At 41.5% G+C, this 24,197-nt stretch overlaps 2 protein-coding genes across 3 annotated transcripts in view; one reads left to right on the top strand and one right to left on the bottom strand.

The window, feature by feature from the left end:
• Nucleotides 1–24,197, bottom strand: part of ABI3BP (ABI family member 3 binding protein) — a 1,978,933-nt gene that overhangs the window by 1,393,155 nt on the left and 561,581 nt on the right. The window lies entirely within an intron of this gene.
• LOC146805201 (nucleolar complex protein 3 homolog) overlaps nucleotides 1–24,197 on the top strand; it is a 330,742-nt gene that overhangs the window by 85,771 nt on the left and 220,774 nt on the right. Inside the window, exon 4 of one of the 2 annotated variants that reach the window (XM_085622402.1) lies at nucleotides 23,869–24,024. The exons of the other annotated variant lie outside the window; for it this stretch is intronic. Coding sequence (XP_085478528.1) covers nucleotides 23,869–24,008 — 140 coding nt within the window. The 3' untranslated portion in view covers nucleotides 24,009–24,024. The remainder of the gene's footprint in view (nucleotides 1–23,868; nucleotides 24,025–24,197) is intronic. 2 annotated transcript variants of the gene reach the window in all.

The raw sequence follows: 24,197 nt of genomic DNA, 5'->3' as shown, positions 1-24,197 counted from the left end.
GTAATACTTATCTGTGAAGGTCACAGAGCTCTAATAAAGAACTTGATTTGTTTCCTAGCTCACAGGATATGCCAGCATAGCAACACATTCTGTAAACCAGCTTCAGAATCATTCACTTTATTGTGGTTCACGTTTGCATTGCTACAAGGATAACACAAAGAAAATTACTTATCCTCCTATGGCCCAGTAATATATTTAAACTGTTTTTGGACTGAACATTGTTCTGAAGTGTGGACTCATTTAGAGGTTCAATCCTATTTTAAAATCAGCATCTCATTATTCAAATGTGTACATCAAGGAATAGGGTGTAGTTTTAAATTGTTTATTTAATATCTATTTCTCATTGAATATTTTCCTTTCCCTGATTGTAATTTTACAGCTTGGGAAAATGGCAGAGGATAAAATGAAAGACATGTTATTGTAATGTTTTCAAATAAGAAACATCCTTAATGTGTATAGGCACAATTCTTTATTTACTAAGCATATCTATTTACAAAGACTGAAAAAGACCTTCTTTGCTTTTCTAAATATATTCTGATGTTCATATTTTAAAGTCTACTAACATAAAGTGACAGATTAAATGAACAGTCTGAGGAAAGAAATAAAGCAAGTGGATTTTGGATACAGGCGGGAAACTATGCCATTCACTATTTTTTTAACTTTTAAACTATACCATGACGGAGGCGTGGCTTACCACCTGAAGAAGATCGCGGCACCCAAATGAGGCTTTGAGGGATGGCGCATGAAGCAGAGATGTGGAGGCAGCCTCTCCTGGCAGCACAGACTCATTATGGCGGCATAGTGGTTGCTGAGGGAGACAGTGGCCATAAATACCTTTTTTGGCACTTGGGAGAGTATGCTTTCACCGATATCGGCAGAGTACTTAATTCCCTCAGAAGCGCACACCATTTTGACAGGATCGGCATGATGTGAGTGCAGATGGCTATGCCCTAACTGATTCTGTCCTTTCCTCGACCAGTTAATGACTTCCATGATGGACTACCATGTTTTTCTTCATTGTTGCAGGCAAAGGTAACTTTCTTGCTCCTAATGGAATTCTTTTACTGCTGCATGTTATTTCTTTTACCAAACCTGTGAGGATATCTAATAATTTCCTACTGCTTTATTATTTTATTCCTAGTTGACTGGTGTTCTATCCTCTTAGAAATGGTCCCCTCTATTTTTTTTGGGCCTTACACCCATTCCCTGTTAGTGCCCGTAAAAGATTACATTTTCTCTGCATCACGCTGCTTCTTTGCCTACTTTCAATAATGGTCCCTGCATATGGGCAGATTTAAAAAAACCTAAGCAACCCCTTACGAGTTTGTCAGTCAGTTTCTCAACTGCTCCTCTGTAACCCCACAAACTATCGCACTGGAGGACTCTTGTTTGCACAGGGGTAATACTTCTGCTTTTTCCTCTTCTTTTACTACACTTCTTCTGCAGCCTAATACAGGCAAGGCATCAATCAAAATACTTAAAAAAGATACACCATCTCCTACAAAATCTCTACCCACTGTATCAGTGGAGCACCTACAGGAAGAGATTAGGGCTTTGCGCCCCTATATGGAAGAAACTAATGCCAAATTACACACTCCTGGCCACAGATGTCTCAAATGGAAGAAAGATTATCTGCAGCAGAAAAGAAAATTACAAACTTCAGTGATACCTCATTCACTGTGAAGTCTCTTCAAGCACAGGTTTCCACTTTCAGAAACATGTTGAAGACCTTGAAAATAGCAATAGAAGAAACAATCTACAGATATATGGTCTTCATGAGGGGACAGAAGGCACGAATGCTATTACAAGTTTTGAATCCTTTCTTCCTAAGCCATTGAGCTTACCAGATGGGCCACCACCTAATATTCAGGGTGCCCATAGGCTAGGCCATCTTCCTACAACTGCTTCTACTTTTAAAAAGCCCATAGGAGTTATTCTTTATTTTTTGGAATATGTAGAAGTAATCCAGGTAATTTTGGCTGCCAAACAGATAAAGTGTATTTTGTGGTCAGGTCATAACATTTCTTCCTCCCAGGACTATGCCAAGAGCACAGCACATAGACGTAAAAACATTTTAAGCATGAGACCAGCACATCAGTCTCTTGGTGTTTTCCTTGAGTTGAGGCTATAGATAATTCTGCACCTACTAAATCTTAGAATAATTCTTTTATACTCTTCACATGTTTCAATTTTGACGTTGAAAGTTCTTATGGTAGAGTTGTATTTTATCTGTTATTCTCTCATTGCAGAGTTGTAGTATTACCACATAGGTAGATTAAGTGTCTCTTATATTGACTTGCCTTCATGATTTCTACCTACAGGTGTTGTCTCCCTGCATGTGCCTGTGCTCATTCCCCGATCCATCTACCACAACCCATCTTGCACCTTGTCTCCCTCTGAGGACCGGACGTGCTGTCTTTTTCCATGTTGTCAACCCCCCCCCCCCTATCACAGTATTTTTAGTTATGGTTCCCTTTCTTTTTCTTTTTAGGGTCATTTCCCTCTTTTTCCATGTTCGAAACAATCTCCTTTTTCTCTGTGTTCTATTATTTCAGTTGTATCTTCTTTTTCTTTTTCTATCTTCTCTATTGTGTTAGTCTTATCTGTGCAGCACATCTTCACAATGCTATTTTGATTCCTTTATGCATGGCTCTCACTTAACTTTTTCAATATTCTGTCTCATTCTACTCTTCATGCTGTTTCTTTCCTATGGGTTTGAAAAGTGTATCTTGGAATGTCAGACATTTAAATTCCCCAATCAAATGGCAAAGAGTTCTAACTCATTTATCAAAACTTGGTGTACATCTTGGTTTTTTGCAAGAGTCACAACTTACAGAGAGTGAATCTCTGAAATTAAAGAGTGGATGGGTGGGTGAACTATTTTCTCACTGGGAACCGGTACAAAAAAATTGAGTTATAATTCTTTGTCATAAATGCTTTCATATTCAGTTGGTATTGAAGGAAACAGATGCGGAGTGACACTGGTTATTGCTTAAACTGTTTATTGATAAAGTTCCACTTGTTTTCCTTAATGTTTATGGACCTAATGCTCTGCATTCTCAGTTTTGGTCTAATATCACTCAGAAACTCTTATACCATCCAGATTATAACTTTGTTTTAGTGCGGGATTGCAATCAACTTATTGATCTGTTACTTGATAGGCATTCCACATCGCATCATATGCCAAACAAACCACAAAAATAATTTGTTCATGCCCTTAAGCAAGGTGATTTAAATTATGCATGGAGATTTGCAGCCCCACTTTACAAGAGCATTCATAATTCTTTACGGTACATCACACACAATCATGGATTGATTATTTCTTTATTCCCTATTATTTAACCCACACCTTCACTCCACTCAACAGATATATGTTCCATCTTGATATCTGTTCATGCCCCTGAATCTATACAATTGGACATTTTTTGCCTGAGTCCACATCGCTAAAACGATGGAGATTTATTAACTCATTATTACTAGACACCTCATTCACCTCCTCATTTATTGCATTCTTTCATGATTATTTTCATGTTAATTTCATGGACGATATTACCTTTCATACCATATGGGATGCCTTCAAGACCTCAGCCTGTGATTTTATAATGAATTTTGTATCTAAAAAAAGGAAACTATCTCAAAATCATTCCAAACAAATTTTTGAAAAAATAAAAAGAGTAGAATACTCCTATTATACCTCTGGATCACAACAATATTTACTACTCATTAATACCAAACTTCAACTTGATCTAATGATCTACTGAAAGCGCATCATCTTATTTTCTCAATCCAGTGCTATGGATTACTAGTAAATTATCTCAAAATCACACAAAGAAAATTCAAAATTGAATCAATCTTAGATGACACCAACACTTCCTACTACAAAGATTCTGGAAATGTAAACCAGTTTCAGAATTTCTATAAATATGTATACACACCAGAACACTGAACTCATTGTTTGATTTTTCATCCTTAGAATTTGATATTACACACACAGAACTTCACCTTGCACTACTTTCACTCAAAAGGACAAGGCTTTAGGACCAGATGGTTTCATGGCTGAATTCTAAATACATTTTTCCAAACTACTTCTCCTCAAACTATGCACCCTTATTCAGTCTTTCACTAGCTCTTCTACTTCATGAGGCTCTTTTCTAGATGCTCTTATTTGTCTTATCCCAAAAGAGGGGAAAGATCCGCAATATTGTAAAAATTACAAACCTTTTCCTCTTGTTAATTTAGATTACAAAATGTTTTTAAAGGCATAAACCGCAAGGCTAGACCCCTTTCTTCCTGATCTTTTGGGAAATTAGCAATATGGTTTTGTTAAAGCAAAGTACATATCGGACAACAGTCGCTTGCTTTTTTGACATTCTCTCAAAATCCACAGGTATGCCAGAATCTCTAGCGGCCATTACTTTGGATTCAGAAATGTCTTTGATGGTGTGAATTGTTTGTTCTTATTTTATACCCTCACTTGGTTTGATTTTGGTCTTGAAACTACTGCTTTACTCTTTTTTCTATATACCTCTCCCCAAGTGGCCATTTGTGTAACTTGCCTCACTTCCTCACATTTTACATTAGGCAGAGGAGTCAGTCAAGGATTCCCCCCTCCCCTTTTCTTTTTAATCTGGCCTTTGATACATTTTTAACTCAGCTCAGGCAAAACACAGGTATACTTGGCTTTACCCACAATGCTCAGCAGATTGAACTGGCTGCATGTGCTGACAATACTTTATTATTTATAATATCCAAACCTCAATCTTCATCTGAAGCCACATTTTATGCCCTAGTATCTGGCTATAAATGTCATAATGAGAAATGGGAAATATTATCCCTAAACAAATCCACTTTTAAACATGATTTCTCATCCTCTAACATCCAGTGGAAATCTCAACAAATTAAATATATTGGTCTTCAATTCACCCAATCCCTTTAAATTCCCATCTCCATAAATAAAGACAACTGTATACATAACATTACTTCACTAACTATTCCATGGCACCCTTTACACCTTTCTTGGTGGGGTCGTCTTGTCACTATTAAGATGATGTTGGTACACATCATTCTTTATATTATCTACAATATTCCATCAAATATCCCTCTTAAGTCTTGTACAAAAACCTACTCCATACTTTTTTCTTTTCTTTGAAATAATATCCTTAAATGTCTTTGCTAAAACTAAAACGTCCCAAAGCTAAAAGTGGAGTAAACTTTCCTGATTTTTTAAATTATCATTAAGCATTTTTATTGAAACAATCTGTACACTGGATCACATGCTCTTCAAATTATTACCCATTATGTGTTGATTTTGAGAATACCTTCCTATCGCCCCTTTCATTCCAAGAATATCTGACATTCACACGTAAACCTCAACAGATTTCCACTCCACTTTTTAAAAACATCTGCAAATTTCTAGAACCCATAATATCACACACTCTCAAAGACCTACATACTTTTATTTATACCACTGATGGAAAACTTGGAGGAAAAGGGGGTTAATAAGGGTTAATCAATTGTTCAATCAAGAATCCTTTATTTATTTTTCACAAAGTCCAGGGACCTTTTCAACTTCCATCCTCATTTCAAAATAAATGTAGGCTTTTGCAGGATATCTTCCACCATGCATACACCTACTTCAAATCCAACACTCAACCCACTTTGATACCTCAAAATGTCCTCTTTGACCTTTTCTACACAGTCCCAAAGGCCTCCACTATCTATTCACATTCACACTGTGTCTCTATTGATAGAAATAAAACATATACAGAATTTTCATTTAAACGTGATCTAACCGTAACTTTGCCCATCTCAATGTGGAAAGAAGATCTGGACGAGAGTCATAAAATCCTCCTGATCAGCAAACACATACAAACGCTATTTTAGATGTACAATAGATGCGTCTTACCCCTGGAATCTTTGCACACAATTAGTCCGGATATTCCTGACGCATGTTGGACATGCTCAGCACAACATGTATATTTAAAACATCTACTTTTCACATGCCTTTCCATTTCTACATTTTGGGCACAACATTTTGAATCAGATTAACTCCATCTGTTATTCATAAGTACCCTACTCTATTTCTAATGTATTCTCAGGAAGTGTTTCTGATGATTGGGCAAATGTTATATTGAGTGTGAAAATATTAGATTTGTTATTAGCAGTTGCTTTTGATCAAATAATATGAAATTCGAAGGATTCCACTCAACTATCACTTAAACTTAAAGCATGGTGGCACGCAGTTTGTTATAATCATAGACTAGACACTTCGTATATGCAGCCTATATCATTCAGTTTTAAAGCGGGAACACCTGTGGAACCGAGTCACAAATTTTCTTGGCAAATATGCAAACCATTGTTTACCCCTCCACCCAGTGTAGAAGAAGATCTTCAACCTCCCTGACTTTCCACTTCTGACAGTATTATTTCCTTAAATCACACATTACTTTGTATATATCGTTATTTCTTCTATGTATTTTATTTGTCCACTTTAACCATGTGCATATCCCCTCCTCTCTTCCCTTCCTCCATTCTACAATTGTATTTTGATATTCTAATTTATTTTTATTTGGATTCCTGAGCATTCTTTGAATGTATCTTATTCAATATGATAAACTTATACTTTTAAACTTTGATATATACCATGAAATTAAAAGACTAACCGGGTCTCTTACACACACTGATGGGCATTCAGCCAGACCACCAGGTAAGCTAAGGCCCTGAACTCCTCCTCTTTGGCAGTGAACCAGATCTAGATATCTCACCTGCCTTGCAGGCCTGTCTGTGCCTTCAGTGCATCTACCCGTGCAGCAGACGCACCGAAGGCACAGCTGAGTGCCGAGAGGGTTCCTTGCTTTTTTTCTTCAGCATTTTATTTTGTTTTTCAAAAACTTGACCTCAAAGTGGGAGATTGGGAAAAACAAAAAAATCAATAGTCTAATTTGCATGAGGTTTTTTTCCCCCTGGCTGTAGATGCTATTGTTTCTTTTCCATGCAAAGGACCGTTATGACTCACATAGCAAACCCAGACAGGGAACATTTGTGACAGTTTCCCTGTCCAAAATAGGGTATAAATACTGCTACTGTGACTGGCAGCCCTTTGTGGATACACTGCAGTAAGAAAGCCAATGCTTCCCCACTCCTAAAAGGGTGAAGAAACCCGACATTGAGAGTGCTCCTGCTCAAACAAATTATGGCAGAACAGATTTTTTTATTGATGCGGTAAAACTCACACTTCACCTCACATTCAAAAAGAGTGGTCTACACTAATAGGCAGCACAACTAAGTGGCATATATACAAGGAAATGGTGCAGGGCAGCGCTGTGGCAAATTTAGCAGTGCCGCGCTGTGCCATTTCCAAAATGCAGGGATGTGACGTATTTACAAGAACCCCTGTGTTTTCCCTAGCACTGGCACTAAAAATAGCTGCCTAGTGCAAACACGCACATCCTTGCGCCATAGTGCAAGGGTACCTGCACTGCAGGGATGATTGTTTATGTGCAGGAAGATGTCCCTTTCTACACAAAAACAACCAATAATGGTGATTTGCTAGTTCTATGTGTGCTGCATCTGTAATCACCATTATTTAATGATTGTGTTTGTGCATGAAGGGACACCTTCCTGCACAAAAACATTAATTAATGGTGTTTTGCCCTTTTTATGTGTGCTACAGAATACAGCACACATAGAAAAAGCAAAAAGCACAAGGAGAAATAAAAGTATTTCTCCTCGTTAAGCCAATCTAACGCCTGCTTTTGTATGGCAATGGGTGTTGCGGAGGAACACCCACAGCAACATCCACTGCATCCCCCTTTCACACAGATGCCCTGTTTGAAAAGGTACCATATTTACAAAGCGCCGTTAAGCCCAAAAGGTGGCTTAACACAACTTCGTAAATATGGAGCAGGAATAGAGAGTGAGGTTCCGGTGGTGAAATACACTTGTACATATGCCCTTAAATTCCATATTTTGCTTGTGTCCTACAGCCAGCTTTCTAGCAAAGGCTATGAATTGCTTTGCAAGCAATAGTGTAACACAATACGAAGTCATCAGTCCAAACTGTTAGCACTCTCATTGTTCATTACATATGAAAAACCCTTGATCTTGATAGAATGTCTTTTATTTAACACGTCAGACTTGTCTGAGATGGATGAGAAAGATATTCATGTATTTAGAGAAACAGTAGCTTGGAGACTTTTGCTGCTTTTTTCATCATTGCCTTAGCGGGATGCTGTTCACTGTAAACCGGAGGAATCCCTGCTGGTATAAGGGTTCCAGGGCTACGCATTCCAGCCAGCACTGCCACCTTCACTCTGGGGAGGACTGCACCCCCCAGCGTGCAACACCTACATCGCAGCTGCTGCGGGTGAGGGGGAGGCGTGGCCATCGCGCATATAGCACTGCCTCTCCACCCGCGATGCAGGACGCACGCAGGATGACCCCGGACGAAGCCTGGACCAAGGGCGGGCCCGTCTGAGACTGGAAGAGGCTGGGCAGGGCCACGGTATTGACATTTGAAACCCCGCTTCCTCACATATTAATTTTGATTTGCTATCCACCTGCTAGCCCTCACTATTTGTCTCCCACTTAGGCAAATGGTCTAACATAGAACCTATAACATGTCCCCACCACCCCCACAGGGCAGGGGGTGTTGAGGACCCTGGACGCTTTCATACAGAGAGCAGAGTCAGCCTTGATGCATGAAATTGCCCTAACAGAGCGCAGATTGTCACCCGAGCCGCTAATCGGCTTATCCCAACCACAAAATCACACTCCAGACCCACCTAACCCCACTTCAGAAGGAATAACTAACACCCCCTCATTCGACGAGGTTTCTCTTTCCACATTGCCTTTAGGGGGAGATGTTTTGCTGACCACATCAATTTTACCATCGAACTCACAGGAGCTATCAAATTTAGTTAGAACAACTAAACCAAACGTCCAGACGAGGGGCCAAAAAATGAAGATCAGCCAGGACCAGCCCCTCCACCTAAAAAAAGGATAGGGCAGGGGGGAAAATACTCATAAAGCACCACACCAAAGTCAGAATACCATAGAGACAGAGGTGGAAAATGGAGCCACGGTCTCACCACAGGAGGCCCCTAAGCCCAGTTGTTAACTTTGCAACAGGGGGGATAACCAACATGAATCAAGCGGAATTCTGGGAAAAACTAGAGGGTACCATATGAGCCCTAATCAGACCTGTGATTACCAAGCTATCCTCCATTGAAGAAAGGCTACTAGGATTGGAAGGGGCTGTAAAAACGTCCCCTAGTGCCCCCACATCTTGCTGCGCAGAAGTGTGGAGAGGCGGAAAATTCAGGTTCTAGAGGAGACCCCATGGATAATAACTCCCAGGGCATATCTGGACCGAGACCGCTGTGTAACATGCCTACCCCACACAACTTGCCCACAGTCAACTCCATAGCTAATCCCGTGCGGGTAGCGGAGACACCGGCCCCCAGTACCCAAGCCTCCTGACATTCTTATCAAGTTCTGTCACAAAATGGCTCTCGTGCCAGCAGAGGGGAGGTTTGCCCCGTACGTGCCCCTACACAGGTTAAACAGATAAACCTGGCCAAGGAGCCATCTGATGTGAATAGTTGGAGAAGGAATCATAGCAAGTTAACCAAGGCGAGCTTTTTACATCTTCCCCCAGAGGCCACACCCTACACCATTGTTTTAACTAATGTACCCACACTCCCACATGGAGAACTCGAACACTGGTCCTCCCTGAAAAACAAGGCGCTACAAGTATTGTCCACCAAGACAGGTCACTCTCAAGCCCTGTTCACAGAATTTAAGATGGCTCGCCGAATTCCTTGGGTAGGATATCACCTAAAACACTGGCAGGGGATTGTGTTGTTATCACCTTTAGGTCTCCGGACTTGGTTAGAAGTATCCTAGATGCGTCCGGATATTATCCGGTCGGCATGAGAGGGGTAAGTGTGGTCCCTTTAGGTTTCTTTTATCAACTCCCCCCGGTCCCCCAGCAGGTCCTCTCAGGTTGTTACACTAGGGGCTTTGCACAACACAGATATGGTATTCCAACATCTAATTTTTTTGATCCCCTTTATAGCTTGGATGGGGTTGATTGACTAGTGTTACCTGTTGATATGATTAGAGACAGAGGAGAGCAAGGAGCAACCAGTATACTGGACTCCTCCTTGCAAACGGACTCACATGTGAGTGAGGAATCAATCAGGACCTTAACCCCTGAGTGTATAGAGGAACATACAAGTAGGAAGGGATACCACGGGGCCCCAGTGTCCCCGTAGGAGCAACATGAGGACATGTCAGGGTTACTAACGCCATTCATTCAGGACCCTCCTTATGATGCCGGGCAGATTATAAATAAATCCCCATATATTTTTTACCCTAACATGACCTCTGTGGTCTCATGGAATATTACAGGATTAAGCACAAAGATACAGAATCAAGTCTGGGATGTTTTCATTGAGAACACAAATATTGTATGCCTGCAGGAGACTTGGGTAATTGAACCCATTCATATTGCCAGTTATAAAACATTTCATACCCAGGCTGTGAAAGGTTTGGGAGGGAGACCAAAAGGTGGTATCACTACTTACATTCCAAACAAGATGCCCATAAGTAATATTGTTCCACGAGGGGGGTACTCATTACCACTTAGTAGAGTTAAATCCAAATGCAAACCATCAGATTCTTTTGATTAATTTATACAATACCGCCACTCAAAATAGCCTAGACTCAGTGGTTAAGAATATTATAGAGGCCGTCACAAAAATATGTAATGGGAAAGCCAAAGATACGATGACCCTGTTTTTGGGCGATTTTAACTGTGGCCTATGTAATTACAGTGATGATAGACTATGTGGTACCTACATTGAAGCAGATAATAGTAGCCACTTCAATCACACCAATGTGGGGGATTCATTTATTGAGCTTATTTTTAAACTGGATCTTTGGTTTGCCAACGAACTATTAACCAAACCAGTTGGCATGCCATCTACCTTCAATGGGAGAGGGTACGCAATCACAATTGATTTTATTTTGACCAGACGTTCCCATTCGCACTTGGTATTTTCTTTTGAGGTTAATGACATTGCTATAAGTGATCATTTCCCCCTTCTTATAAAGCTTAAGTTACCTATTCACAGTTCTAGCAAGCCAGAGCAATCTTCCCGACTGCTGGGTAATGTAGAAATGCATAAAACAAATGGCTATTCATTAAAGTGGTCTAAAGTGGATGCAGATCTGTTAATCAAAAATGTTATAGCGAAATTAAATATAAGCCTGAGCTAGATATTTGCCTGAGCGAGACTGCTTCAGACGTTGCCATTGTGAATTCTTTTTCGCATATCACGAGGGAGGTTAAAAATGTTAACAGTACAATTTAGTAATAAAGTGAAATCTCCGGGCTGGTTCGATGGGAAATGCACTAGGGCATACGCTAATTTAAAAAAGGTGCTGCACACACAACCCAGATCATCATCTAACATCCGTCAAGTCAGATTAGATCACAGAAGGGCACTAAAAGAAAGAAAACAAACCCTGCAAAATGAAGCCTGGGATTCTTTACATAGTGCAGCCCAGCAGAAAGACAGCATTGCGTTCTGGAAGGTACTGAGAAGCCCTCTCCTAGCTCCAAGTAACGGCCCCTCAGTGGAAATAGCTATTACAGAAGAAACATGGATTAGCCACTTTTCAAAGCTATACAACGAGCAGGGGAATCCAGGGTGGCAGCCGGATGATCACAATTCAAATATCAGCGAAGTAATTGACCTAGAAATCACACTGGATGAGGTGATCAGGGCCTTGGAACAAAGTTTGGGTGGCAAAGCCCCTGGACCCGATGGGGTCCCGGTTGACATGTTCAAAAATAACATTTCCCTGTGGGGGCCTATATTGACCCAGGTATTCAATGCGAGTATAAAGTCCTCCCTCCCCCAGACTTGGGTGCAATCGATAATAATTCCAATTTTTAAAAAGGGTAACCGTGAAGACCCGGGGTGTTACAGACCTATTTCCCTCCTGGACTCTATGGTCAAAGTGCTAGGGAGAGTGATTCTGGAGCGCCTTTCAGAATGGGCAGAGGACAGCCAGATACTATCTGACTTGCAGTATGGATTCCGTGAGGGTCTTGGTACCATCGAACAGTCTTTAAACCTCTCTATTTTAATAGGCAAGTACACTAGAGTAAAAAAACAGGAAGTCTATATTTGGCCTTTGTCGACCTCACCGCGGCCTTTGATTCAGTTAAGCATAACAGGCTTTGGGAGGTACTTGAAAGGCTAGGGGTGGATTCACAAATTATTACGCTCCTAAGGCGGTTGTACAGCGGAGCTTCTGCAAGCGTCCGGTTCGGTCAGAAGGGTGAATGCACTGAAGCCTTCCCAATCAGAAGAGGGGTCAAACAAGGTTGTGTTCTGGCCCCTTCCCTTTTTAATCTTTATATAAATGGACTTGAAGAGGCATTGCTTTGTCAAGGTAAAGATTTCCCCCAAGCAGGTGGCCGCCCTATTCCCGCACTTCTTTATGCGGATGATGCCATTCTGTTGGCACACACTCAAAATGGGCTTCAGAGAGCCCTTGATAGTTTTAGCATATTCATGAGCAACCTCGATCCACAACCAACATAACCAAGACTTACGTCATGAGATCTAGGCAAGGGACACAGAAGACCCGCAAAATGTATATAGATGGGAAGAGGTTGTCATCCATAAAAAAACTTCTCCTATCTAGGCGTCCTTTTTAACCAGCACGACTCCTGGTCCGCAACTATATCTGCTAAAAAACTGGCATTTTCAAGATCTACTGTGGCACTAGCAACATTTGCTAAACAATTAGGTAGGAAACCCCCCGCCAGAACTGTTACAAATATATAAGGCAAAATGTGTCACTATGGCAACTTACGGAGCTGGGGTGTGGGGCTTCGTAGATACTACCCCGCTACAAACAGTTGAAAATGCTTTTATAAGGTATATTCTCTCTGTTCCCCCTAGCACCCCCATTTTTATCTGCCACGAGGAATTAGCTCTCCACCACATAGCAGATCTGGTAAAACTTGAGCCTATACTCCTGTGGCATAGAGTCTGGTGTAAGGATCAGACAAGGCTAAACAGGGAGATTTTAAAAGATACCTTGAGATTAGAGGGGGCATTATCAATCCCTTTGTTTAATTTGTGCATGATTTTATGACTGATCTGGGTCATCCAGAATACTGTTTAAATCCCACATCGTTGATGGACATCTCGAGAAAGGCCTTAAGGAAAGAGGGTCTGCAGTTATTAGAAGCAAACAGAATGGTTCGGGAAATATCAGCAAAAATTACAGTGAGGAGCCACCAGCTGATACGTACCACACTGGAGATGGAGCCTTACTTATCATTCGTACCAGGTACCTTTGATAGATTTCTTTTAACCAGGCTTAGACTGGGCATCATTCATAGACTGCTGTCTTTCCCGAAATTGAATGACTGGTCGCGCAACTTAATAGCCAGCCCATGCGATAATACCTTAGCTCAGTCTACAATGCACTTAGGCCTGTTTTGCTAATTTTATCAAGAACCAAGGAAAGTTTGGATCGTTCCATTTTTAAGAAATTTAGGGCTTAGGCAGTGCCGTCATGCTATGTTCCTACTCCTGTTATTGGATAACGAGCATATTGCCTGGAGATTAGCTCAGTTTTTAAAAGCAGCGCTTTATATGAGGTTCTTAACTGTAAATTAATTCTACTTTATATTTTGTTGTATATAAAATGAAATGTAATTCTGTATATTGTTTTGTGCTTTTATATCTGTTTTATATAGCAGCCGAATAAAGCTTTCCTTGACTTGAGCTTAATTTTACCTTTCTTGGCCAAGAGTTTTAATTTCATAAACAAATCATGAGCAGAAACTGTTTTCTCACGTATATAATGCATCATTTCACATGCAGTAATCAACATTTTTGGAATGGTTTATAGATCGGTCTGTTTGCGAACGCAAAAAAGGGTCCTGGTATGTACAAATGCTATTTTGCGAGTCACTGACTCGCAAAATACCGTTTACGACTCTCGCTATTATGGAGGAGAGTCACTTTCTAATAGCGAGTCTCAATGCAATGCACCTTTGTTTTGCAACCACATCTGCGACCGCAAAACACTCGCAGTTTACCACCTACTTCAAGTAGGTGGTAAAACCACTGGAAAACGGGAAGGGGTCCCCAGGGGACCCCTCACAATATGTGAGTGTGTGCAAAAATATTTTTTAAGAGCAGGCAGTGGTCCCAGGGATAACTGGCTGCTCTTAAAACAAGCATTTGCAATGCATTAGGTCTCGCATCTGCAAGAGTTTAAGCTATTGGCATTGTAAATGACCATGCTTTTTATTTGTTTTAAAAACCAAAACGGTAGTAAAAGGCGTTGTCATTTACAATGCAATAGCTCAAACTCTTGCAAATGCGATACCTATTGCATTGCAAAAGCTTTTTTTGTTATGATCGGCTTCATAGTGCAGAATTGCGGCAACTAGGACAAAGGGTTTAGAGGAGCAAGTGAAAAGGAGTGTGGCACTGAGGAAAGAAGAGAAGATTGGGATCCGGGTAGGAAAGAAGTAAGACGACCCATGCAGCTCTCGAATCATTCATGGAGATTTTAATAAAACTGAGTGGGCACTTTTAAGCTCCAGGCTAGAGCTCAAATACCCCCAAAACAGAACACTTGTAAGCAATTGCCACATACCTGCAATATTTCCCAAAGCCCTCACTGCGTGCTCAGAATGTCAGGAAAAATTTGCAGTGGCAGTCGCGAGGGAAAGCAAAATATGTTAGTTGTTTATCTTCATTACTGCAACCACACGAAAGGCAAGCTTCGCAAAGATATTACACCCTGGCCACTGCCTATAACAAGCATGCTTGCACATTTGTTTCCTACTATGACAAACACCTAAGGTGCCGAGGCATTACCCTCACAAAGCTAACCAACTCCACATGGAGAAAAGCACTCGATTGAGTACAAATACAAAACAAAGGCATCTTGCATGTCCAATCAAATGACTGCCAAACATTCATCTTAACCCATTATTTGCATTGTATTTCAGAAGACCCACCGGTCTAGGGCATCCTGAGCAACCCAGAGCCATTGACTTTCGTTTGCTAAAACATATTGACATTCTTGCAGCAGGCTACAATATTTCGCAAACTTCTGACTCATGAAGCATCTGAATTCTGTGATTACTTCAGAAATGAATGGTAACCATCAACACAGTTAATATCAATGTGGTACCTTGGCCACCAGTCGCACATAAAAAATGTAAGTGATTTCAAATACCGATACAGGGGCAGCTTTACTTTATCAATGACCATTTGCGCACTCAAATTACCTCGAAAGTGAACAGATTACTCTTTCGAAGATACTACAGCCTGAAAATGAAACCGCGGCCATAAAAGAGAAAGTGAGCCACACGGGTAACATGGAAGGGGGGTGGTGGGGGCGGTGAGTGCTAAAGCAACACAGGGAAGCCTGGCATATGGTGAGCACTATCGCGGCCGCTTTGATGTTCTCAGTGGCCGCGCGGCTCACTGAGAACATCAAAGCGGCCGCGAAAGTGATCAGCAGGCTGACAAATGGTGCTCGCGCCCGGCGCACATGCACTGTAGTTGGCGGCCTCAAAAGCACTAGTTTGCACTTCCAAATCCCGCTTTCTATAGCTCTCGCCAGAGCAGCGCTAAAGCGCTGGCTCAGGCGAGACCTAAAAATGAAACAAACATTTAATTTCTCTTTAAAATGCAATGGGCTGCATTAAAAATACACAGCTTTATTGAACAAGCATTGCCATAGCCAATAGGTCTCGCATTTGGGACCTTATAAGTGTTTAGCCATGCAACAGTTGCATAACTAAATACTTATAAGGTCCCAAAAGCGAGACCTATTGGCTATGCAAAGCGGCCAGGAAAGGGAAAGTAATCGCGGTAAAGTGCGGCGCGCGCGCCCGGGCACATGCACTGTAGCTCTAGGCTGGCCTGGTAGCACTTTTTGGAGCCCTCTCAATAAATAAATCCCCATATATTTTTGACCCTAACATGACCTCTGTGGTCTCATGGAATATTTCAGGATTAAGCACAAAGATACAGAATCCGGTCTGGGATGTTTTCCTTGAGAACACAAATATTTTATGCCTGCAGGAGACTTGGGTAATTGAACCCATTCATATTACCAGTTATAAAACATTTCATATCCAGGCTGTGAAAGGTTTGGAGGGAGACCAAAAGGTGGTATCACTACTTACATTCCAAACAAGATGCCCATAAGTAATATTGTTCCACAAGGGGGGTACTCATTACCACTTAGTAGAGTTAAATCCAAATGCAAACCATCAGATTCTTTTGATTAATTTATACAATAACGCCACTCAAAATAGCCTAGACTCAGTGGTTAAGAATATTATAGAGGCCGTCACAAAAATATGTAATGGGAAAGCCAAAGATACGATGACCCTGTTGTTGGGCGATTTTAACTGTGGCCTATGTAATTACAGTGATGATAGACTATGTGGTACCTACATTGAAGCAAATAATAGTAGCCACTTCAATCACACCAATGAGGGAGATTCATTTATTGAGCTTATTTTTAAACTGGATCTTGGGTTTGCCAACGAACTATTAACCAAACCAGTTGGCATGCCCCCTACCTTCAATGGGAGAGGGTACGCAATCACAATTGATTTTATTTTGACCACACGTTCCCATTCGCACTTGGTATTTTGTTTTGAGTTTGATGACATTGCTATAAGTGATCATTTCCCCCTTCTTATAAAGCTTAAGTTACCTATTCACAGTTCTAGGAAGCCAAAGCAATCTTCCCGACTGCTGGGTAATGAAGAAATGCATAAAACAAATGGCTATTCATTAAAGTGGTCTAAAGTGGATGCAGATCTGTTAATCAAAAATGTTATAGCGAAATGAAATATAAGCCTGCGCTAGATATTTGCCTGAGCGAGACTGCTTCAGACGTTGCCATTGTGAATTCTTTTTCGGATATCACGAGGGAGGTTAAAAATGTTAACAGTACAATTTAGTAATAAAGTGAAATCTCCGGGCTGGTTCGATGGGAAATGCACTAGGGCATACGCTAATTTAAAAAAGGTGCTGCACACACAAACCAGATCATCATCTAACATCCGTCAAGTCAGATTAGATCACAGAAGGGCACTAAAAGAAAGAAAACAAACCCTGCGAAATGAAGCCTGGGATTCTTTACATAGTGCAGCCCAGCAGAAAGACAGCATTGCGTTCTGGAAGGTTCTGAGAACCCCTCTCCTAGCTCCAAGTAACGGCCCCTCAGTGGAAATAGCTATTACAGAAGAAACATGGATTAGCCACTTTTCAAAGCTATACAACGAGCAGGGGAATCCAGGGTGGCAGCCGGATGATCACAATTCAAATATCAACGAAGTAATTGACCTAGAAATCACGCTGGAGGAGGTGATCAGGGCCTTGGAACAAAGTTTGGGTGGCAAAGCCCCTGGACCCGATGGGGTCCCGGTTGACATGTTCAAAAATAACATTTCCCTGTGGGGGCCTATATTGACCCAGGTATTCCATGCGAGTATAAAGTCCTCCCTCCCCCAGACTTGGGTGCAATTGATAATAATTCCAATTTTTAAAAAGGGTAACCGTGAAGACCCGGGGTGTTACAGACCTATTTCCCTCCTGGACTCTATGGTCAAAGTGCTAGGGAGAGTGATTCTGGAGCGCCTTTCAGACTGGGCAGAGGACAGCCAGATACTATCTGACTTGCAGTATGGATTCCGTGAGGGTCTTGGTACCATCGAACAGTCTTTAAACCTCTCTATTTTATTAGGCAAGTACACTAGAGCAAAAAAAGGAAGTTTATATTTGGCCTTTGTCGACCTCACCGCGGCCTTTGATTCAGTTAGGCATAACAGGCTTTGGGAGGTACTTGAAAGGGTAGGGGTGGATTCACAAATTATTACGCTCCTAAGGCGGTTGTACAGCGGAGCTTCTGCAAGCGTCCGGTTCGGTCAGAAGGGTGAATGCACTGAAGCCTTCCCAATCAGAAGAGGGGTCAAACAAGGTTGTGTTCTGGCCCCTTTCCTTTTTAATCTTTATATATATGGACTTGAAGATGCATTGCTTTGTCAAGGTAAAGATTTCCCCCAAGCAGGTGGCCGCCCTATTCCCGCACTTCTTTATGCGGATGATGCCATTCTGTTGGCACGCACTCAAAATGGGCTTCAGAGAGCCCTTGATAGTTTTAGCATATTCATGAGCAACCTCGGTCCACAACCAACATAACCAAGACATACGTCATGAGATCTAGGCAAGGGACGCAGAAGACCCGCAAAATGTATATAGATGGGAAGAGGTTGTCATCCATTAAAAACTTCTCCTATCTAGGCGTCCTTTTTAACCAGCACGACTCCTGGTCCGCAACTATATCTGCTAAAAAACTGGCCTTTTCAAGATCTACTGCGGCACTAGCAACTTTTGCTAAAAAATTAGGTAGGAAACCTCCCGCCAGAACTATTACAAATATATAAGGCAAAATGTGTCACTATGGAAACTTACGGAGCTGGGGTGTGGGGCTTCGTAGATACTACCCCGCTACAAACAGTTGAAAATGCTTTTATAAGGTATATTCTCTCTGTTCCCCCTAGCACCTCCATTTTTATCTGCCACGAGGAATTATCTCTCCACCACATAGCAGATCTGGTAAAACTTGAGCCTATACTCCTGTGGCATAGAGTCTGGTGTAAGGATCAGACAAGGCTAAACAGGGAGATTTTAAAAGATACCGTGAGATTTGAGGGGGCATTATCAATCCCTTGGATTACATTTGTGCATGATTTTATGACTGATCTGGGTCATCCAGAATACTTTTTAAATCCCACATCGTTGATGGACATCTCGAGAAAGGCCTTAAGGAAAGAGGGTCTGCAGTTATTAGAAGCAAACAGAATGGTTGGGGAAATATCAGCAAAAATTACAGTGAGGAACCACCAGCTGATACGTACCACACTGGGGATGGAGCCTTACTTATCATTCGTACCAGGTACCTTTGATAGATTTCTTTTAACCAGGCTTAGACTGGGCATCATTCATAGACTGCTGTCTTTCCCGAAATTGAATGACTGGTCGCGCAACTTAATAGCCTGCCCATGCGATAATACCTCCGCTCAGTCTACTATGCACTTAGTCCTGTTTTGCTAAATTTATCAAGAACCAAGGAAAGTTTGGATCGTTCCATTTTTAAGAAATTTAGGGCTTAGGCAGTGCCGTCATGCTATGTTCCTACTCCTATTATTGGATAACGAGCATATTGCCTGGAGATTAGCTCAGTTTTTAAAAGCAGCGCTTTATATGAGGTTCTTAACTGTAAATTAATTCTACTTTATATTTTGCTGTATGTAAAATGAAATGTAATTCTGTATATTGTTTTGTGCTTTTATGTCTGTTTTATATAGCAGCCGAATAAAGCTTTCCTTGACTTGAGCCTAATTTTACCTTTCTTGGCCAAGAGTTTTAATTTCATAAACAAATCATGAGCAGAAACTGTTTTCTCACGTATATAATGCATCATTTCACATGCAGTAATCAAAATTTTTGGAATGGTTTATAGATCGGTCTGTTTGCGAACGCAAAAAAGGGTCCTGGTATGTTCAAATGCTATTTTGCGAGTCACTGACTCGCAAAATACCGTTTATGACTCTCGCTATTATGGAGGAGAGTCACTTCCTAATAGCGAGTCTCAATGCAATGCACCTTTGTTTTGCAACCACATCTGCGACCGCAAAACACTCACAGTTTACCACCTACTTCAAGTAGGTGGTAAAACCACTGGCAAACGGGACGGGGTCCCCAGGGGACCCCTCACAATATGTGAGTGTGTGCAAAAATATTTCTTAAGAGCAGGCAGTGGTCCCAGGGATAACTGCCTGCTCTTAAAAAAATGAAACAAACATTTAATTTATTTTTAAAATGCAATGGGCTGCATTAAAAATAAACAGCTTTATTAAAAAAGCAGTCACAGAAATGGTGGTCTGCTGACCCCAGAAGGCCACCATCCCTGTGAGTGCTGGCCATTCCTAATGGGGTCGCAAAGTGTACCTGCCGCATAAAAATGAATGAGGCAGGCAATTTGCAACCCCATTAGGAATCACTAACAGTGTCGGAGACACTGTTGTGAATTGCATTTTGCAACTCGCAAATTGGGAGTCGCAAAGAGACGCAATTTGTGAGTGGCAAAATGTGAGGGTCGTACATCTGGCCCCAAAAGATCTAATTTAAGAAAGGCCTTCTGCCACAGTTATGATTTGACTAGTGTTTTAAATAGTTTGAAGAGATCAAACAGTGGTATTTTAAGATCTGAAACAATGGCAAATGTTGCTTTTTTCAACTTTAAAGGCATGTAGTAGCATTTGTTTAACTCTCTAAAACAAACAGCAAAAAACAGCAGAAAAACGGAACTTGAAAAGCAACTAACATTGTTAAAGCCAAAAAGTTTCACTTTTCCTGTGGTGTGTGGCTCCAGTTTAAAATAAAAACACAAATGTCATCTTATAGGTACGAACACCACACATGCACACATCTACACAATGATGCAGGGGCGTTTTTTCTACTATTTAGTTACTAATCTGAGTTGGATTGATAACTAAAAAAGTAAGTAAAACGCATAAAAGTGTTATTTATTTATTTTTATTCCAGTCAGGCTGTAGAGCAGAAGCAATGTGGGAGAGCATGAGGGCACAGCGAAGCAAAACTCAGGATGGTGGGGGGTGAATGATGAAGCAACACAGAGTAGGTTGGGAGGATGCCGAAGCAAAGTGGGAGAGAGATGCAAAAGAAGCCATAGGAGCAGGGCTGGAGGGGACGTGAAAGCAACTGGAGGGAGAGCGACAACAAAAGAAATACAGGGAAAGGAGCGAAACAACACAGAAGGCATGGGTGGAGCCATAGCAAACGGGCGAGTGCATGAGGGTTGGGCGAGGAGACGCAGTTGGGCATCAGAGAGCAACAAGGGGTGCAGGGCGGAGACCAGGGCCGGACTGGAAACAGACACCGGCCCTGGCAAACTGTTCAGCTGCCCACCCCACCCCCCCAGGGAGAGTGCAGCCGAGCAGTTTGCGAGGGCCGGTTTGGTAGATTTTGTTACAGGGGGCCGATATTGCTGACCCCCAGTAACAAAAACGGCCCCCCAGGGGCCCAAAACAGGCCCCCCCCCCCTAGCGGCCTACCGGGGAAGTGCCCGGTTCCTGCTTTGGCCAGTCCGGCCCTGGCGGAGACGAGTATATGAGAGAGATGGCTCAAACACACACACTGGAGTGCTTCACACAAAAGAAACAAGTCATTCTTGAAAAGAAAGCAGTAAAACAACGAGTGCCAAATCAAAGAGATTGTAAAGAGGCAATGCTCACTGGGAGGGGAAAACCCCACATTGACAAGCCAGGACACAAATAAGAAGTACGCAAATGAGTGACAAGGAAAGACAACCAACAGTGAGCAATTGGACGCCTCCAAGCACCTATATTTTCTTGGTAAGCCACAATATGCCTCGCAACAGACAGAGCATGCGCTGTCTAATAGGCTCAGCCTAAAAAGCAACACTGTATCTTATCCAATAGGTCAGAAACTTTATTACAGTTATAAAAGTGTACTAAATCGAATCTCTTCCTAATCCTGTGTGAGGAAATGAAATGGACCAGTTCTTTAGGTAGCATGTGCCCCATGATTTTTAGTGTAGCATTTGTTTCCAGAGATGCAAACCGAAAGTCCTGGGTTAATTATATAATTCTGTCTCGAAGTTATACATGTCTTGCCAAATAAGGTCACAATCCAAAACATTTAAGGACATGTTCTAACAAACGTATCTGAAACAGATTTGCATCACAGGCATCAAGGAAAGATGTGACTGAGATTTCAAATGAGTTAAATGCGTATTTAAAGACCTTCGAATGCGCCCTATCTGTAACATGTAGAACGAAACACAAATGCTATTGTTTTATCCCGCGTGCTTTCTTTCAAATGTAGATCTGGGATCAAACGCCAGCTGTAATAAGTATTTAAACAACAGTTGTAGTTGCGAAGGTCGTCTATAAATAAAGTATTTCAGAATACACTCTGTAAACTAAATAGTTTTGCAATTAAGCAAAATCAGATTGCTTAACTGAGTAAATCTGCAACTGTTTAGTGAGTTCACATGGTTTTATGACCAAATGCATTTGGAAACAAAAACAGTTCACAGCGTTCTCTTGTAGTTAAAAACCCAACAACAAATTGAGCACTAACAGTTACATTGTTAAAAAAAAAAAACAGGGCACTGGCTGAAAACATTAAAGATACTCACATCACCAAAGACGCAGCCTGTACATTGTTTAAAATAGCAGTTCTTAACCTTTTGACTTCTGTAGAGCCCCTGTAAATCATTACTGGAATTCAGGGACTCCATGTCATTACATGGAAGCCGGGAAGGTCCGGCCTACACAATTTCTATAATTTGGACCTCAAAACAGTACACAAAAACAATTATACACCAAACAAATGCTCAAATATTGAAATATTTTGTGTAATGCACAACCAAATATAGAAAATGTTTTCACATTTTCATTGTAGCTTCCTTATTTGTAGATATTTTCTTCATTTTAATTGATGAATTTTTATATTATTTAATTTTGTAATATAGTCAAGGACCTCCTGAATAGGCCTCGCAGACCTGCAGGGGTTCTCGGAACACCGGTTAAGAACCCCTGGTTAAAAAACATTAGGGCCTGATTTAGATATCAGCAGACGAGTTACTCCATCACAACATAGGATAGAATGGGATTTATATTTCTGTGGACGGGATATCCGTCACCGTTGTGATGGAGTAACCGTCGGACAAAATCTAGATCAGGCCCTTCGGTTGTGAGCAGATATTCACAAGGCATTTTTCCAGTAAAACCCAGTTTCTTAAAAGGTAAACAGAGAAAGACTGTTCTCACAAATACTTAATACCGTGAAAAGACAAGCAAATGAAAGCTTACATTTGAAGACTCTTCTGGAAAAATTATAATGACAAAAAGAAAGAAAAATTGAAAGTGATAAAATGAAAGATAAAAAGTACAGCGTTTATAACTAATGAATAGAAAGCAGGTAGCTGCAGGCTAGTAAATCATTCAGCAACCTACAAGCACTTCGTCCCACCCTTCTAAATTGCTGTGGGGGCTATTAAACTCGTCACATGGTGCACAAATTTCATGAATGGCACAGATGTACCCGACTGGGCAGCAACTTCAGCCTGTTCCGTGCAAGATGCTGGTTTCTGTGGATCTACTGACGCACCATAAAAGTGTTTTTTAGGTCGAGCATCAGCGCACATGAGCTGTCTGCAAGACCTGCTGTAATGGATAATCAGACTTTTTTCCCGACTGCTGCTTATCATTGGTTGACCCTTGTAATGCTCTTCTTTGGTGAATCCTAATAGGTTCCAATAGCCGATATGTTGCTTGCTTTGAGCACCGGTAAAGTACAGTTTCCTTATGCCTTCAGGGTTCATCTGTTGTTTGGGGAACTCTTTTTCTTTTGCTGCATTGCTGTTTATTCTGCTAGCTTGTGACCTCTCTTCTCTTCAGGCTGATGATGGTGTTGTTAGTCTGCACTAACGTAAGCGTGGGAAATGCTGTGATACAATGCGCCATAACAAAGCATTATTTGCCGATCCCCTCTGTTGCACCGATCTTGTGAGGGTCAGGTTGAGAGTGAGGATAAATGCGTGTGTGTAAGTGTGCCTATTTGCCGATGGGTCCCTGTGAGTGTGCATTTCTGTACGCTGGCTTTGCTTCTGCTGTTTTTTTTTTTACTTTGTGAGCTTCCTGCTGGGATACATGAGGTGTTCCTTTCATTTTCATGCCAGATCTCCCTGAATGGACACAGCAGCAGAGGAACAAATACACAAAAGACGGTGCCCGTGTTCAATCCTTACCACTGCCCATGCCTTTGAGTGCATCATCAGTGAGCCGGGCGAAGAGGTATCCGCCTCTCACTCTTATGTGAGAGGCATCACTTGCAAGTGAGTGTTCAACTCTCTATTTTATATCTGGCCTGTTCCTCCGGTGCCTCTTGTTTAATTTTATATTTGTTAAACAGCCCGGCACGCCATTTTCATTTTGCGTGCCGGCTGATTGGGCAACGCTACAGGGAGAGGGTGGGCACAGGGACCACTAGAGGGAACAACAATATGTA

The sequence above is a fragment of the Triturus cristatus genome, chromosome 8 (assembly GCF_964204655.1).
Source record: "Triturus cristatus chromosome 8, aTriCri1.1, whole genome shotgun sequence".
Classification (NCBI taxonomy): domain Eukaryota; kingdom Metazoa; phylum Chordata; class Amphibia; order Caudata; family Salamandridae; genus Triturus; species Triturus cristatus.
Note: the sequence above shows the minus strand (reverse complement) of the source record. Positions and strands in the feature narration are given on the sequence as shown.